At 35.4% G+C, this 17,339-nt stretch overlaps 1 protein-coding gene across 2 annotated transcripts in view; it reads right to left on the bottom strand.

The window, feature by feature from the left end:
- Positions 1–17,110, bottom strand: part of LOC306866747 (calcium/calmodulin-dependent protein kinase type 1D-like) — a 23,113-nt gene extending 6,003 nt beyond the window's left edge. Inside the window, exons 1-7 of one of the 2 annotated variants that reach the window (XM_079412074.1) lie at positions 16,593–17,110; positions 4,921–5,052; positions 4,295–4,369; positions 2,848–2,986; positions 2,529–2,658; positions 1,405–1,480; positions 1,177–1,289 (exon numbers count right to left, since the gene is read on the bottom strand). In XM_079412074.1, coding sequence (XP_079268200.1) covers positions 1,177–1,289; positions 1,405–1,480; positions 2,529–2,658; positions 2,848–2,986; positions 4,295–4,369; positions 4,921–5,052; positions 16,593–16,687 — 760 coding nt within the window. In that variant the 5' untranslated portion in view covers positions 16,688–17,110. The remainder of the gene's footprint in view (positions 1–1,176; positions 1,290–1,404; positions 1,481–2,528; positions 2,659–2,847; positions 2,987–4,294; positions 4,370–4,920; positions 5,053–16,592) is intronic. The other variant, XM_079412073.1, reaches the window with a different exon arrangement.
- Positions 17,111–17,339: the final 229 nt, after the last annotated feature.

Genomic DNA, 17,339 nt, shown 5'->3' with positions numbered 1-17,339 from the left:
TACATTATAAATTCGGGGTATCTCTTGTTCTTTGAAACCACAATAATGGGGAAGACTGCTGAGTTGGCAGTGGTCCAGAAGACAATCATTGACACCCTCCACAAAGAGGGTAAGCCACAGAGGGTCATTACTGAAAGGTGTGGCTGTTTACAGAGTGCTGTATCAAAGCATATTAAATGCAAAGTTGACTGGAAGGAATAAATTGGGTAGGAAAATGTGCACAAGCAACAGGGATGACCGCAAGCTTGAGAATACTGTCAAGCAAAGTTGATTCAAACACTTGGGAGAGCCTCACAAGGAGTGGACTGAAGCTGGAGTCAGTGCATCAAGAGTCACCACGCTCAGATGTCTTCAGGAAAAGGGCTACCAAGCCACTTTGAACCAGAGACAACGTCATCTTACCTGGGCTAAGGAGAAAACACCGCACTGATGCTGGAGTTTGTGCTAAAGGAGCCCTGACAAAGTATTGAGTGCATAAATGAACATACTTTAAAGAACTTGAAATTTTCTGCTTTGCAAATCCTTTTTTTTTGATTGATCTTAGGAAATATTCTAATATTTCGAGATACTGGATTTTGACTTTCATGAGCTGTAAGCTCTAATCATCAAAATAAAAAATGTTAAAAAATAAAAGTTAGAAATGTCTAACTTTACATGTAATGAATCTAAAATATATATGAAAGTTTCACTTTTTGAAATAAGTTACAAAAAAATGCAGTTTTTCACGATATTAATTTTTTTTTAGATGTACCTGTATATCTGGCTGCAATACCACAGTGTTACTTTCGAAAAAACCCTTATTAAAGTGTTGCTCATGGGGAAAAAAAAAAGTAAACACAAGAAAGCCAAGTCATACTTAATGATGGCATTTAAGTTGGTAGAAGAGACAAAAAGAGTTGAAGAAGGGTGCCATTTTCTCCAACACTGAAGCTGATACGGATAAATGTAAGAGTTTATCTCATTAAAGGGATAAATCACCCAAAAATTAAAATTCGGAAACTAAATAGTTTCATATCCCATTGACTTCCATGGTACAAACAAAAATACTATGACCCAGTGGGTCACCAACATTCTTCAAAATATCTTCTTTTGTGGTCTGGAATGACATGAGGGTGAGTAAATGAGGTCTGTTTAATATATGATTAATTTCACAGTGATTTCCAATGCCATACACACCTGAATCAGAAATATCGTCCCAATACGGGGAATCAAACTCGTATTCTGCCCTCAGTATTTGCTCAAACAGTTTGGAGTCATTCTCATCATAAAACGGAGGGTATCCACACAACCTGCGGAGGTCGAGAATTCAAAAGTGGTCAGTATTTTAAACTTTTCAAAATAATGACTGTAAAAATGGTTCGGAAAGCAGCCAAATGTGTTTCATATGGGGTAAAAAACACTCACAAGATGTAAGCAATCACTCCTATAGACCAGCAGTCCACAGCTTTGCTGTAAGGTTTCTGTGCTAATACCTCTGGAGCTGAAGTAATAAAAGACAGAGAAAGCAAATGAAATGATGCATTTACTAAAGTGTAAAAGGGTAATTAAGGATAATTGACCCCAAAACAAATTGAATCATCATTTTGATCATCTCATGTCTATAGAAGCTTGTTTTTTGTCATGTAATAAAAAAAAGAAAAGATAATTGCATTTTTATAATCTCAAAATTCTGACTTTCTCACAATGCTCAGAAAAAAGTTAGAATTGCAAGATATAAACTTGCAATTGTGCGAAAAAAGTCAAGAACGGCAAGATGTTAACTAACAATTGCGAGAAAAATTATTTAATTGGGAGATTTCATAAATTGCTATTCCTTTTTTATTGTTATTTTTTGAAAACAAATTGGCTGCTTAATCACTTTTTTGTGCATATTATAACTTCATAGCATACAATTTGCACAGAAATTGTAAAATATGTTATATGTTTCACCAAAATAAATGGATATGAAACTACTGGATATGGAACTATTCCTTTAAATATACTGTAAAAAAAAAAATCACTGAAATTTGCGGTAAAAATAGCACTATGGTTAAAAAAATGCATACGTTTCATAAAGTGTCATAATACTAACATAGCAAATGTTACCTTTTTTACCTTAATATTACTTTTTTTACCTTTACTATACAATGACAATACTTTAAAAACACAGGTGGTAAAGAGAAATGGCATTAAATTGATGCATTATTTATTAATAAAACCCTTCAGAAAAAAATAAAATAAGACAGTTATTTCAGTGAACAACCATCAAACGCGAGCTGTCAAATCTGTCAGAGAACTCTAGGAATGTCAGTTTATGGTTTTTCAGGGTACGGTTACAGTACAAGATAACTTGTTCTTTTTCACTTTTTAAAAAAAACTATTTTTAACAGTATTGTACTGTAACAGTATAGATCTATTCGTTTTAACCATCTAAACAAACTTACGGTTAACCAATTAACAGTTTTTTACCAATAAAATGACAATCATTTTATTCAATTTTCAGATTCGGTGCAGAATATCACTGATATTTAGTGGAGCGACAGCCCTACCCACATATCCCGGCGTCCCACAGGCTGTGGACATGATGTCATTGGCTACGCCCTCCATCTTGGACAGCCCAAAATCACTTATCATAATCTTGGATTCTTCATGTGGGTTAAAATAGAGCAGATTCTCTGGCTGTCAGGAGATGAGAGAGAAGGTGATCAGGTTAAAATGTCACAGGGAGTTATTTTACACAGTACTGAAGTGGAAGTGAGTGATGCGGTGACCTTTCATGTCTCATGTTCCAGCTTCCTATTATACTGTATAGTGAAAGTATATCGATTTGCTTTGGTGTGAAGGAAATCAGTCAAGGGAAATCATCACCTTCAGGTCTCGGTGGACTATCCCCAGTGAATGCAGGTAGTTAACCGCATCCAGAACCTGCTTGATTAATGCGCTGGCATCCTGCTCCGTGTAGAAACCCCTCTCTACGATACGATCAAACAACTCCCCACCTGACACACTGAAAAATAAAATAAATCCGTTTTTAACAAATGTTTTTTTTTTTTTTTTAAATAACATAATAGCTAGCTATTAAAGTCAAAATTGCATGCAGGTATATATAATACTGATTACCGTCACTAAAATGTAATGCATCCTTGATGAATAAAATGTTTAATTTCTTACAGAAAAAAATATACTGACACCCTTTGATTGGTAGTGTATGTTGGTGTATGGTAGTGTACTTCATTATAGCTTTTATATTCACTTTTCAAAAAATTTAAAAATAAATAAAATAAAATAAAGAGTGGTTAAATTAAATGCATTAATATTTCGTTGCTAAGGACTCATGGGTGGTTGTTAGGTATTTGTTTACTGGGCCAAGTCAGAACATAACAAATATGATTGTTTAGAAAAGTAATAGCACACCTCGAGTCAACAAGCATCACGAAAAACAAAAAGCAAAGCAAAAAAACAAACAAAAAGCAAACCAAACCAAAACAAAGGGGGGAAAATCCCACAAAAAATAAAGCAAAAATAAAAATAAAAGTAACTCAAAACAAAACAAGCAAACAAACAAACAAGCAAAACAAAACCCATAATTGAGGTGATTCAATTCAATAAGCAGCAAGATAAAATAAATTAAAAAATAAAAATAAAAAGATTGGTTCAATTAAATGCATTAATATGTGGTTGCTAGGGATTTACGGGTGGTTGTGAGGTATTTGTTTACTGGGCCAAGTCAGAACATAGCAAATTTGACTGTTTAGAAAAGTAATAGCACACCTCGAGTCAACAAGCAGCATGAAAAGCAAAACAAAAAGCAAAAACAAAACAAAAAACAAAACAACTTAAAGCAAAGCAAAACAAACAAACAAACAAAAAAATAATAATTCAGGTGATTAAATTCAACAAGCAGAAAACAATCAAATTAAAATAAGATAAAAAATACTCAAATCTGGATTTAAAAAATGATAATGTTTCTCATGTCAACCTATAGATTATGGATGGATACTGTGGTAATCATCTGTTGTTCAGATCAATAAAATGATTTCAAACAACAGCAGCAGGCTTGTGCATGAATCAAAATAAGAATTGGCTCCCTTTCAAGTCATGAGTTGGACGCCTCACAGGACGTTGAACTGGAATGTGAATTGAAATGACAGGAAGAAGAATATCCTGGACTGCAATTCAAAGAAATTCAACAGTCACACAACAAGAACAGATTACTTCTTAAGTGTGCAAACCACCACTTCACATGGTTTGGCTCCCTTTCAAAGACTCTGCAGACTTAAAGCATTAATTGAAGTAGCAAACAGATTCTACTCACAGTTGCATAATAAGATACAAATGAGTAGGGCTCTCATAAATGTCTTCCAGTGCCACAATGTTCTCATGCTTGACCCTGAAAAGGACAGATGAAATATTTGATCAATTACAGCAAACCAGAGTGGATTATGAAGGCTTTGTTTTGGATGGCTGAAGTTCTGGGCTGGTATGTTGAGCTATTTTATTTATGCAGATGATTAAAACAAAAGAAATTCCCAAATGTAACTCAGTAAACAACAATTCTATCATTCTGACCACTGCAGCTCCAATACAGCTGCAAGCTGCAGCGTTTTTACTCGCCGATGTTTTACCATGACAACCGCGGACCTGCGCTCGGCCTCAACGTGCGGTGAATAGAGAGGTTTGCGGCGGAGGCCACATGAATCATTTGTACGGCCTTTAAAATGCTTCCAACGCAGGGACAGGTAGGAGTCAGTAAAGGTAGGAGGCTGTGAGGGGCGTGTCGTAAAGGCTGAGTCATCTCTCTCGCTTTGTGGAGAAAAGCTCAAACTCCCACTAACAGCTTTCTTTGAACTTCAGTGTTTCCGTCAGTAGCTTGTGTATAGCATGTAATGGGTGTTTGGTTTGTTATTTTTAGCCTTTTCTGGGAGCTTTTAGAATACATACTTCCTCAGCACTGCAATCTCGTTTTCTATTCCGCTCTCTTTTCCTCTTAGTGCTTTTTTTGGGATGCATTTCACGGCGTGCATCTCTCCTGTGGCCTTCTCTTGGGCCAAGACCACCTCAGAAAACGCCCCACTGGAAAAAAGCATGAAAGAAAGGCTAAGTGTAAAATAGTGGTTAGAGATTTTTTTGAATACAGAAAAAGGACAGAGACAAAATAAGGTGCTTGCAAGGTAAGTAGGGTCTAATAGTCTGAAATAACAATGAAAATTGAATAATAAAATAAAATAAAAATAAAAATAAAATAGTAGTGCTTTAGATAGCCAGAATAAAACAGAACAAAATTAAATAAAACAAAATAATCATAAAATTAAACATACAATAAAACAAGACAGCCTAGAATAAAATAAAATAAAATAAAATAAGCAGTTGTGGGGCAGAAGCATAATAAATAAATAAACTAGTGATTTAGACAGCCTACAAAAGGAAAATAAAAATAAATAAATAAAAAATGCTTTAGAAAGCCTACAAAGGGACAGAAGCATAAAATAAAATGAAACAATTATTAAATTAAATAAAAATAGTAGTGCTTAAGGCAGCATGCAAAGAGGCAGAAGCAAAATAAAATAAAATAAAATAAAATAAAATAAGCAGTTGTGGGGCAGAAGCAAAATAAATAAATAAATAAACAAAGTGGGAAAATAATAATAAATACATAAAAAATGCTTTAGACAGCCTACAAAGGGACAGAAGTATAAATTAAAATAAAAAAGGGACAGAAGCATAAAATAAAAAAAATATATAAAATAAAAATAGCAGTGCTTCGGACAGCCTACAAAGGGGCAGAAGCATAAAGCTAAATAAATAAATAAAAAACAGTAGACAGCTGACGGACAGTAACAAAATAAAATAAAAAATTCTGCACAATCATTTGATTTCACCAATTTATGAGCATTTTAAATACTAAGGACCCACTTCAAATGTCAGTACTTTAAACCAAAGCCAAACCAGTGCGCACACATTCACGTCTGCTGTGATTCTGTAGGGATGTTGTATCAAATGCACTGTGTGTAATCAGTTGGCCACTGTGGCTTGCAGCTAAGCCTTTATTGGTCACTGAAAATCCACTCTAATCCCTCGGCACACACGCAGTCATTTACTAACTAACACGAGCACTTGCCGCAATCCGGAAAGCTTGGAACAAAAGTATTTCAGTCAAAAGGTTTCCTGAACAGTTTACCAAATATAGGGCTTGGTGCTTTGCCAAAATGAAGCATTTGTCATCTGTTTCTTAAACTGTAAAATTCAACTCTCATCTGCGATTGAAACGTAAGCCCTTCAGGAGGCTAGAAATGTAGTGACTCATTGGTCGAGCGCCCAGCAGGTTGAGTACTTTGTAAGCTATGTGTTTATAAGCATGTGAGATTGCAGTGGGCGCAGTGTTCATCTCTGCAGAGGATTAAACTAGAAGAAAAACAACAGCGTGTGGTTCGAAAGAGTGCATTAAACATCAGATTTAACACATATGTAATTCAGAAACCTTTCACAAGATAACATGAGCGGTGTTTTCCGGTGCTGGAGTGTTATGGAAGTGCCAGGAAGTTGCTAGGCGGTTGTTAAGATGCTCCGTATGGTATGAACGCCTTGCACTGCAGTTGCTAGTGAGTAATGGGTGGTTGCTAGGTGACTGTTTATTGGGCCAAGTCAGAACATAGCAAATATGATTGTTTAGAAAGTAATAGCACTCCTCGTCAACAAGCAACATTGAGAAAAATAAATAAATAAATAAAATAGGACAAAATAAAACATGGCAAGTTTGCTTGTTTGGAAAGCAATAGCATACCTCGAGTCAACAAGCAACACATACACAAACAAACAAACAAACTAGAAAAAAACTGCAAATTTTAATTGTTTAGAAAGTAATAGCACACTTCATCAAGCAGCAATTCAAATGATTCAATTCAGCAAGAAGCAAATAAAAATAAAAATAAAATAGCAAACTGAACTGCTTAAATAGCACACCTCAAGTCAGCAAACAGCACAAAACTAAACAAAGCAAACCAAAATACAAAACAAAAAAACTAAACTAACCCCATAATTCAAAGCAAATAAATAATAACATAAAATAAAGTGTAGTTTTAAGAGCAATGTTATGTGGTTGTGAGTTATGGGTGGCTGCTAAAACGAAACAAAACCCATAATTCAGGTGATTCAATTCAATTCAAAGCAGCAAATAAAAAAAAAGACAAAAAATAACAACAAAATAATAAAAGATCTGATAAAAAAAGATAAGGTTGCTAGAGATTTATGGTTATTAGGTATTTGTCTATTGTGCCAAGCCAGAAAAGCACATTTGAAACAAAACAAAATAAAACCAAAAAAGGAAGAAAAAAAACAAACAAAAAACATGCACAAAAATAACACACAAAACCCATAATATGGGTAATTCAGTTCAAATCAAATCAAATTAATAGATCAATATCCTTCTAACTAATGCAGCAGAGTGCAATAGAGTAGCTGTTTCCATGTTTTGCCATCAGTCTGATGTCAGTCAACCAACAGCAGAGGAAATCATCAAAGTCACAGGAAATGTAAACTCAGAAACTCAATGCCATGTGTGTTACACGTTGAGGTAAAGGCTATGAAAGCATGACAGTTAACCCACATCCACTGACCTTTATGTGCTTTGTGTTTCTTGACATGCACCTGAATGTAAAGTATATTTTGCAACAAAGCTCTTCTCTGGAAAGCATGCATATGTTTGCCTATTACACTCCTCATTTGCATAGCATGAGGTCAACAAGGAACTAGTCTTCATACATCATGACTCTGTGGTCCATGACCTCAATGCTAATGCTGAATTTCTCAAGCAAATGTCAGTTTCATAACTCATTATAAGCGTATGGGATGTGGGTGTAGTCACAGATTCTGGGATAAAAAAAAAAGACTTATTACTATTATTATTATTTATTATCACTAAAGAAAAGATTTAGAGGAATAATTCAACCAAAAAAGGAACTTTTTTTCATTTCAGCAATGACATACTGAACTTGCGTGACCACGACCTCAGGTGAATTCAGGAAAACTGGCACCTCCACTTGAACAGTAACAGGATTAAGACGGGATTAATCTAAATTTGACAGATTAACACTACACTGATGGTATTTTCTCATTTAGAAATGCCTAAAGCGGTACAAACAGAGTTTGAGCAGTAGAGACTGTGTGGATGGGTGGAGATTGTGTGTAGGTTTTTGTTGACTCATTGTGTGTAGGAAAGTCTGAGCTATTTCTGACAAGAAATAAAATGCGGCCAAAATCATACAACCAAAATAACAGATGTCATTGTCTTTACATAAATCGAAAACATGCTTGCATGCAGATTACATGCCATAACAGAATATATAGTGTTTTAGAGTGTCTAAACATCTTTAACTTACTGTAAAGCATAGTTGATATGCTAAAAGGTACAGATGAATAATAAATAGGTATAAATTTAATTTAATATGAAGAATAATATGAAGAATAAACAACTTTTCTGCCAAAGTAATCTAATTGTAAAAGGTTTATGCACTGTAAAAAGTGATGCAGACTTAACTTAAAAAAATTTAGGAAACCTGTTGCCTTAAAATTATTAAGTAAATAATAATTGAAACAAAAAAGTTGTGACAATTGACAATTCACTTAATTTATACTTTTTATTATTATTAATTGCTTAATTTTAAATTAAGTCAATTTATCAATTTTTACAGTGATAAGAAGCCTATTTATGAAATATTGTGTGTCTTCAAGCATGCAGCACGCAGACTCAACCAGAGTAAAACAAGCAAAGTTTCACGAAAGTAAAATATTTCATTGTGTTTGGGGCAAATAGCTGCACTCCTTGAATGCCGAATTTGGGGGCTGTAGCTAATTGCTGTAATCACTGTAAAAAAATTGTTGTTTCATCTTAAAATAATTTGTTACCCCCGCTGACTTCAATTTTTTTAGTTTAGTCAACTAAAATATTCCAGTCGTCCCTTAAATTAACATTATCTTAAAATTTCAAGTTGACTAAAAATTTTAAGTCAGCGGGGGTAACAAATTATTTTAAGTTGAAAACTTTAAACTTTTTTTTTTGGATGCTATAGGAACTTGGTACATTATTAATATAGAAATCCAACATCTGCATGCTGAATTCTGTTATTTCTAAGAACGTATTTTTAAACAAACATTTATCTGGCATGTCTGTGAGCTGTTTTCAGTTGTGCGCGTCTGAAAGCTGCGTCTGGAAAATCTTGTGTAAGGCGTATTAGAGAATCTGTTATGTCATCTTCAGGATGGGAAATCCTAGAGAGATAATCCAGGTAAAGCGTGTTGTAGATTAAAAGACATTAATATCGCCTTTCACTCTTTTTACTCTAACCTCTATACTTCTTCCGCTGATGGTGACCCCGACTCTTTTGCATCTTTTCTGTCCAACCTTGATTTACCTAGGCTGTGAGATTCGGATTCTGAATACCTGGATGGGGCTGGAGTCAGCAATTTGATCTATGAACAAGGGGAAATCCCCAGGCATAGATGGGATTCCAATCGAATTGTATACTACTTTTTGGTCGGGTTTAGGCCCCCTCATGTTAGCTATGATAAAATTTTCAGTTACTCAAGGCTCATTTCACCCATCCATTAATATAGCTGTTATTTCTCTCTTGTTAAAAAAAGATAAAAATCCGACTTCCTCTCCTTGCGCAGTATTATCTGTAGATGCGATGAAAGCTTTCGACCAGCTAGAATGGAACTATTTCTGAGCGGTTCTACAGCATCTGGATCTAGGATCGAGTTTCATAAATATGATAAAAGTTCTGTATGCCAATCCAGCAGCCACTGTACTCACAGGTGCTGTTCACTCTAACCTATTCTTTATACATCGAGGTACTCGTCAGGGTTGCCCGCTGTCTCCTCTGTTATTTGCCCTATCCTTGGAACCCTTAGCTCAAGCGGTCCGACAATCTGAAACTATTTCTCCCATAAATATACGGAATACTCATCATCATATTTCTTTGTTTGCTTATGATATCTTATTGTTTTTGGAGAAGCAGACACATTCTATTCCTCATGTGCTGAATTTATTTGACCATTTTGGATCTCTCTCAGGGTTTAAAATTAATTGGAGTAAGTCATGTTTACTTCCCCTCAATTCTAAAATCGATTCCATGTCCCTTTATCTATTCCATTGGTTCAAAACTTGAAGTACTTGGGGATAGATGTTTTTATCTTCCCTGCAGGAAATTGTCTCAAAAAACTATAATGGTATTCTAGCCAAAGTATCCTGATTTGGAAAATTGGTCTCGTCTTCCTACTTCTTTTCAGGCCCGTATATCGGTGATTAAAAAGAATGTTCTACCACATATCAATTTCTTTTCTTCCATGATTCCTCTCGTTCCACCGGTTGGCTACTGGAACAAACTAGATGCATGTGTTTCATGGTATATATGGAATGGGAAATGTCCTCATATTAAACTGAATACCTTACAATGATGTAGATTACATGGAGGACTTTCCTTCCCTAATTTTAGACTGTATGCTCAAGCCTTTTCCCTCCGCCATTTAGCAGTTTGGTTCGATCCTGATGCTTCTGTGTCTTGGAGAGCAATTGAGGAATCTATTGTTTATCCGCATAAATTGATGCACCTTGTTTTTTCAGGCATTCCACTTAGGCAGTGTAAATCTCAGTTTGGTCCCATTGTAACCCACCTCCTCTCCAAATGAAGGGATGTTGAAAGACGTTCACAACTAGCTACAAAATGGCATAGGCATTCGCCTATTTTCCACAATAATAAGCTTTTGTCAGGCAGTAATTCATTTCATTGTCCGCAATGGACTCATAGTAAAGTAAACATTCTGGGAGATATCTATGATGATAGTGGTTTAAAATCCTTCCAGAATCTTAAAACTCAATATAATCTGCCAGGCACCTCCTTTTTTATGTATTTGCGCATTAGATCGGCCCTACGGGCGTATGGGGTGTCTTGGAGCTCTCAACTGCCTGTTCACCCTTTGCGCAAACTATCCTTCCTTCTGAGGAATCTCCCTCCTCTGCTTCAGTCATCTATCTCTTTCTTCTTGAGCATTCATACAAACCTTTCTCTATTACTACTGTTTGGGCTAAGGATCTTAATGAGGACGTGGATGTTTTATTTTTCCGATCAGGTATGGGGTATGTTTAAATGGTCTTCTAAAAACTCTAATCACCAAATGATTCACTGGAAATTGCTGCATAGGGTTTACTTGACTCCAATGAAAGTTTTTATATGAATCTGTCGTCTTCTAAGTGTAATCTCTCTTTCCAAGGAGTTTTAGGCATGTTTTTGCATTTTTTTTGGTAGTGCCCCCTCTCTCTCACCTTTTTGGACTCAGCTCTCACTGGACCTATCATATTTGTTGGGTACTGAGATATGTTTGACTCCGTGACTTTTTTTCATGAATGACTTTTGGGACTTCACCTTGTCCGTCCAACAAAAATCTTTACTGTTAGCTGCTCTCACAGCAGCAAAAAAAGTTGTTGGTCAACCGTTGGAATCCTCCTCACACAATGGACAGATGAACCTGGACTGTGTATTTGTTGGACATTATCTCGATGGAACTCTCTACTTCTCGTATACATGGATCTAACGTGAAAACTGTTAATTCATGGCATTCAGCTTTTAATGTTGTGTCTTTTCTAAAATCTTTGTAAAAATTATTTTATTGTTATTTATCTATTAATATAATGATTTTTTTTTTTTTTTCAATATTTTTTTTTAAGTCTACCAAGGGGTGGGATGGGTTGGGTTCTAAATTTGTACAGCTGATTTTTGTTTTGTACTACTGTTCCACAGAATAAAATTCAATAAACAGTTGTTAACAAAAAAAAAAAAAAAAAAAGTGATCTATATTTATGCTTGCTCTTGGTCAAATTTAGCACACATCATAATAATAGCTTTTAACATCCACTACCGAATGGAATTCTATTTTTATATTAGACTATATTTAATATATGAACTATATCATTCAAAAATGCAGAGATTATAATTTAAGTGATTTTGAAAAAAAGTCTCTTATGCTCACCAAGGCTGTATTTATTTAATCTAAACACAGCAAAAATGGTAATAGTGAAATATTATTGCAATTTTAAATAACTGTTTTCTATTTGAATATATTTTAAAATGTAATTTATTCCTGTGATGCAAAGCTGAATTTTCAGCATTATTACTCAATGACTTCAGTGTCATGTGATCCTTCAGAAATCACTCTGATATGCTGATTTTGTGTTCAAGAAACATTCAGTATATTATTATCAATGGTGAGAACAGTTATTAATTATTTACGTAATAATATTTTAGTAATAATAATATTGTGAAAACTGTGATAGGGGCTGAAAAAGCAATATATTTTGAAAAGATTCAGCTGGGAGAATATCTAGCAACTAATTAAGTTAATTGACATTAGGTCTGTAACATGATTAGCTATAAAAGGGATTTCTTAGAGAGGCAGAGTCTCTCAGAAATAAAGACGGGCAGAGGCTCTCCAATCTGTAAAACTGCATAAAAAGATTGTGTAATACTTTAAAAACAAATTTCCTCAACGTCAAATTGCAAAGGCTTTGCAAATCTCATCATTTACAGTGCATAACATCATCAAAAGATTCAGAGAAACTGGAGAAATCTCTGCATAAGGGACAAAGCCGAAGACCTTTGTTGGATGCCTGTGGTCTTTGGCCTCTCAGACGACACTGCGTCACTCATCGGCATGATTCTGTCATTGACATTACTAAATGGGCCCAGGAATACTTCCAGAAACCACTGTCGGTAAACACAATCATGCAAAGCTCTATCATGCAAAAGGAAGCCATATGCGAACATGGTCCAGAAGCACCGTCGTGTCCTGTGGGCCAAGGCTCATTTAAAATGGACTGTTTCAAAGTGGAAAAGTGTTCTATGTTCAGACAAGTCCAAATTTGACATTCTTGTTGGAAATCACGAACGGGCGTGTCCTCCGGGATAAAGAGGAGGTAGACCTTCCAGCACGTTCAGTTCAAAAGCCAGCATCTTTGATGGTATGGGGGTGCCTAAGTGCATACTGTATTGGCAGCTTGCATGTTTTGGAAGGCACTATGAATGCTGAAAGGTATATAAAGGTTTTAGAGCAACACATGCTCCCCTCCAGATGACGTCTATTTCAGGGAAGGCCTTGTGTATTTCAGCAGGACAATGCAAAACCACATACTGCAGCTATAACAACAGCATGGCTTCATAGTAGAAGAGTCCGGGTGCTGAATTTGCCTGCCTGCAGTCCAGATCTTTCACCTATAGAGAAAATTCAGCGCATCATTAAACGAAATATACGTCAAAGACGACCACGAACTCTTCAGCAGCTGGAAACCTATTTCAAGCAAGAATGGGACCAAGTTTCAACACCAAAACTCCAGAAACGCATAAAGAGATGCTACACCATGGTAAACATGTCCTCGTCCCAACTATTTTCAGACCTGTAGCAGGCATCAAATTTGAAATGAGCTCATTTTGTGCATAAAATTGTAAAACATTTCCGGAATTCGTGTTGTATGTCCGAATTCATAATATTCAAGAAACAGCAAGTCCCCGAACAACTTACTTCCAGGGAGATTCTGAAGTGTGCAGTCAGGGCAGACACTTTACTATCCCATGAGGCCACAGGAGAGATTTATGAATGGCAGTGAAGCAACACAACTGATGCTGATTGGTCACGTGATAGTAACAACATCGCGGATTTCATTCATACTACCCATATTCATACAATAGAACCCACTTTTTTTTAATTGTCGTGAAGTAAGTTCAAACTCAAACGTAGTAGCCTACCTATTAAGATGGTACATGATTTCGGACACACTGTTAGTTTCAGCTCCAATACACCTGCTACAAAATTTCAAGTATAGTCCTGAAGACCTCAATTAGCTTGTTCAGGTGCATTTGACTAAGGATGAAGCTAAACTCTGCAGGAAGTGGTTCTCCAGGAGCAGATTTGAAGACCTCTGGAGTGTAATTCATGCTGTTGGTGATGACGTATGGTCAATGTTTCATAATCACCATCATCTTTGAAATCAGAAGAACGCAAATGACTGGAACAGTGGGGGGAAATGACATCCTCCAAGCATTAGAATGACCTTAAAATCTCTTCTGCAATGGTGTGTATGACACAATAAAAAACTATTATAATCTGGACATGCAAAGAGCGAGAGAGAGACTTGAGCAACAGAAAACCTGGAAACTGTATAATCTGAGTCTTTCCCCTCTTCTGCAGTCATATAAATCAAATGCGAACACGACTGTGATTCCTGCTGTTGGACCACTGTGATATAATACAGTATCAGAGTCTGGGACATGGAAGCATATAATTTGGAGTATTCTCTATGTGGTGTAAAGCTATTGTAACTGGCGTGACTAATGGAGCTTTTGTGCAAATAAAACATTTACAAGTCAGGATTGGTCTGTATCACTAAAGCTGCCAGTAAATCCTTTTGTAAGAGACTTTTGGTGTCCTATTGTAAAAACTTTATGTAATACAAATCTCCATTGTGTTAGAATGTCCGTTTGTGACCCAAGCTTCCTCATCTGACTTATACACACATTCGACAAACTATTTCCCCGTCTAAATACTGTAAAGCTGATATAAAGCCACCCAGCTTTATATCAAGCTGATGTAAAGCTGCTTTGACACAATTTGCACTGTTTAAAGCACTATACAAATAATATTGGCTTGACTATCTTCAGATGTTTAGAAAATGTACTGAATAAAAAAAATGTAAATAAAAAAAATTTAATGAGCTCATCTGCCTTACATATAGACAAATTAAATTAACAAAATAAAATAAATATTTGAGCTCATCTGCCTTATATAAAAAATAAATAAACTAAAATAAAAAATATATTTGAGGTATGAATTATGCCCGACCTGACCATAATCATCTGCCTTCAACACATTATCTTTAGATGTTTGTAAAAGGTACTGAATTGAAATCTTAAATTAAAATTAAATATAAAAACAAATTAAATAAATATTTGAGCTCATCTGCCTTATATAGACAAATTAAATTAACAAAACAAAACAGCACCGGATTGAAAACTTGAAAAACTAAATAAAAAAAATATTTGAGGTATCATTGACCTGATCATAATCATGTGCCTTATAAACATATTTAAAAAGGCACTAAATTGAAACATTAAAAAAAAAAAAATTTTTTTTAAATAAATATTAAAATGGTAAAAGACTATATAGCATAGATGAACTGCAATCAATTTCTGATTAACTGTTTTGAAAATTATCCATAGTTAATTTTACAATGGTGCTAAACTTGTCCTGTAAACTGTTATAGCTATAAGCGACTATAACAGTTTACAGGACAAGTAAAAAAAATAAATAAAAAAAAAAACACAAATGGTGAAATATGAAAAATGTTTTCTCTCTCTAAGGGACATACAAATAAATACCTGTCCTGTTTTCGGTCCCTGTACACCATATAAATAGACATCTCTTGGTCTACTTCAAGGAATTACCAGAGAAAACCCAGTGAACCTGTATTTCATTGCTGCTACAGAAGAGGAACAGTTGTTCATGACAACATAAGGCCATTTATTAAAAGTGACAGAAGAAGGCCGCTATGCCAAGTAGGTTAAGCATGGATTTAAAATGCATATATATTATGCATTGATACAGCCCACACCAAAACACTTATTATATGTCTGGTTCAATATGCAGCTATGCAGTTTATAAGAACAAATAAGGGAATGCTGGGATACACTTTCATCTGGTCACATTTAGCCATTCTCGCCCTCAAGGTCATGAAACAAAGTGTTTATTAGAAGAAGAATGATGATATTGCTATAAACATCCAGCTGTCAATAATGAATTTGTTTACTGTATAAATCGTGTAACAGGGTTGATGGGACAAAAATTCAATTTTATTTATTTTTAATTTTTATTTCAACTGGTCTAATAACATCTGAATAAATACTATAAACATGTATGGAAAGTAAAGCGTTATTAGAAAAATGATTTAATGCTGATATATATAAAATAAAAAATCCAGTTGTCAACATTCACTTATTTACTGTATAAAATTGTGGTAACAGAGTTGACTCACAAACCCTACAAAATGTAAGTGCTAAAAATAGGGAATTATCTTTTTAATTGTGATTGATTTCATGAGATCGATAGATAGATAGAATTTTAGTTATTATTTATGATTATAACAGGGTTGAAAAATAACCTGGGGATGCTAATTAAGTCTTTTTTAATTCAACCCATCCATTAACGTCTGAATAAATAATAGGCCTATAAGTAGAGTAAATACAACATACTAGCTTTTATATTCATAGGCTATATATACATATGCAAATGAGTGTCCTGTCGTTACACATAACGTTGTATTCATGAGGGACAAAAACGCAACCTTTTCTTGAGTCATTGAGCCAGAAAAATAAGCGTTCATTTTTTAAGCCATTTATAACCCAGCAAATATGGGTTTAATGTGATGATGAAGTTAAGTAGCCTATTTCACCAGTCTATAACATTAGAATATTCTCACAGCAAACTTTAAGAACGCAAACTGGAGGATATTGACTCTGATATGGAGATTAATCGCCGTCAGTCGTTTACAATGTCAAAGCATCATTCATACTCACGTCCCGAGGATTTCCTTAAACTCAAATATCTTCCTGATGTCATCCACTTGCTTTTTCCACGATCCATTCACAGATTCCTCGCTTCCCCTGGCCATGGTGCTTCCAGGGTGAGCGCTGCCTCCGAATAACCTTCTTAACGCGTCAATCTTTCCAGCCTTACAGGAAGCACACAACACAAACGGATGAAGCAGCGAACGCGAGTATCGGTCTCTGTGACTGTGTGACCGGTTTTAATAGTTGCCCGCATTCCATTTCATGCCGCCCGGTTACGGTACCGCCAGCAGAACGAGGACTGACTGACTCACCGCGCTCGAGCTGAACCGACAGAACGCGTAACGCGCGCGCGAATGCGTAATTCCGTGTTCTCGAGGTATTGCGAAGTAGGGCTGCTGTACCGCACCGGTTGACAAATGATGCAACTGTTGCCCGGTAAATAACCGGTGAGCGCGTGTGAGGGATGACAGCAGACTGCGTCAGGATCAAGAGTAATACTGCATTCATCATTAGCCATAGAAGACACTTTGATAAACGATCTGTTTAAATAAATACGCACTGAAACGCAGCCATGAATAATGAATATTTCTAGACACTACAGGCGAATAGGGCAATTAAAAAATAAATAAATAAAAGAACCCATCACCATACTTACCTAGTTGATTTATCACGTTACGACACTTGTTTTGCTTTACAAGCTTTCTGAAACGATATGCATAAATATGCAAATGATGGATTATCTATTGAAATGTA

The sequence above is a fragment of the Barbus barbus genome (genome assembly GCF_936440315.1).
Source record: "Barbus barbus genome assembly, chromosome: 48".
NCBI lineage: Eukaryota > Metazoa > Chordata > Actinopteri > Cypriniformes > Cyprinidae > Barbus > Barbus barbus.
Note: the sequence above shows the minus strand (reverse complement) of the source record. Positions and strands in the feature narration are given on the sequence as shown.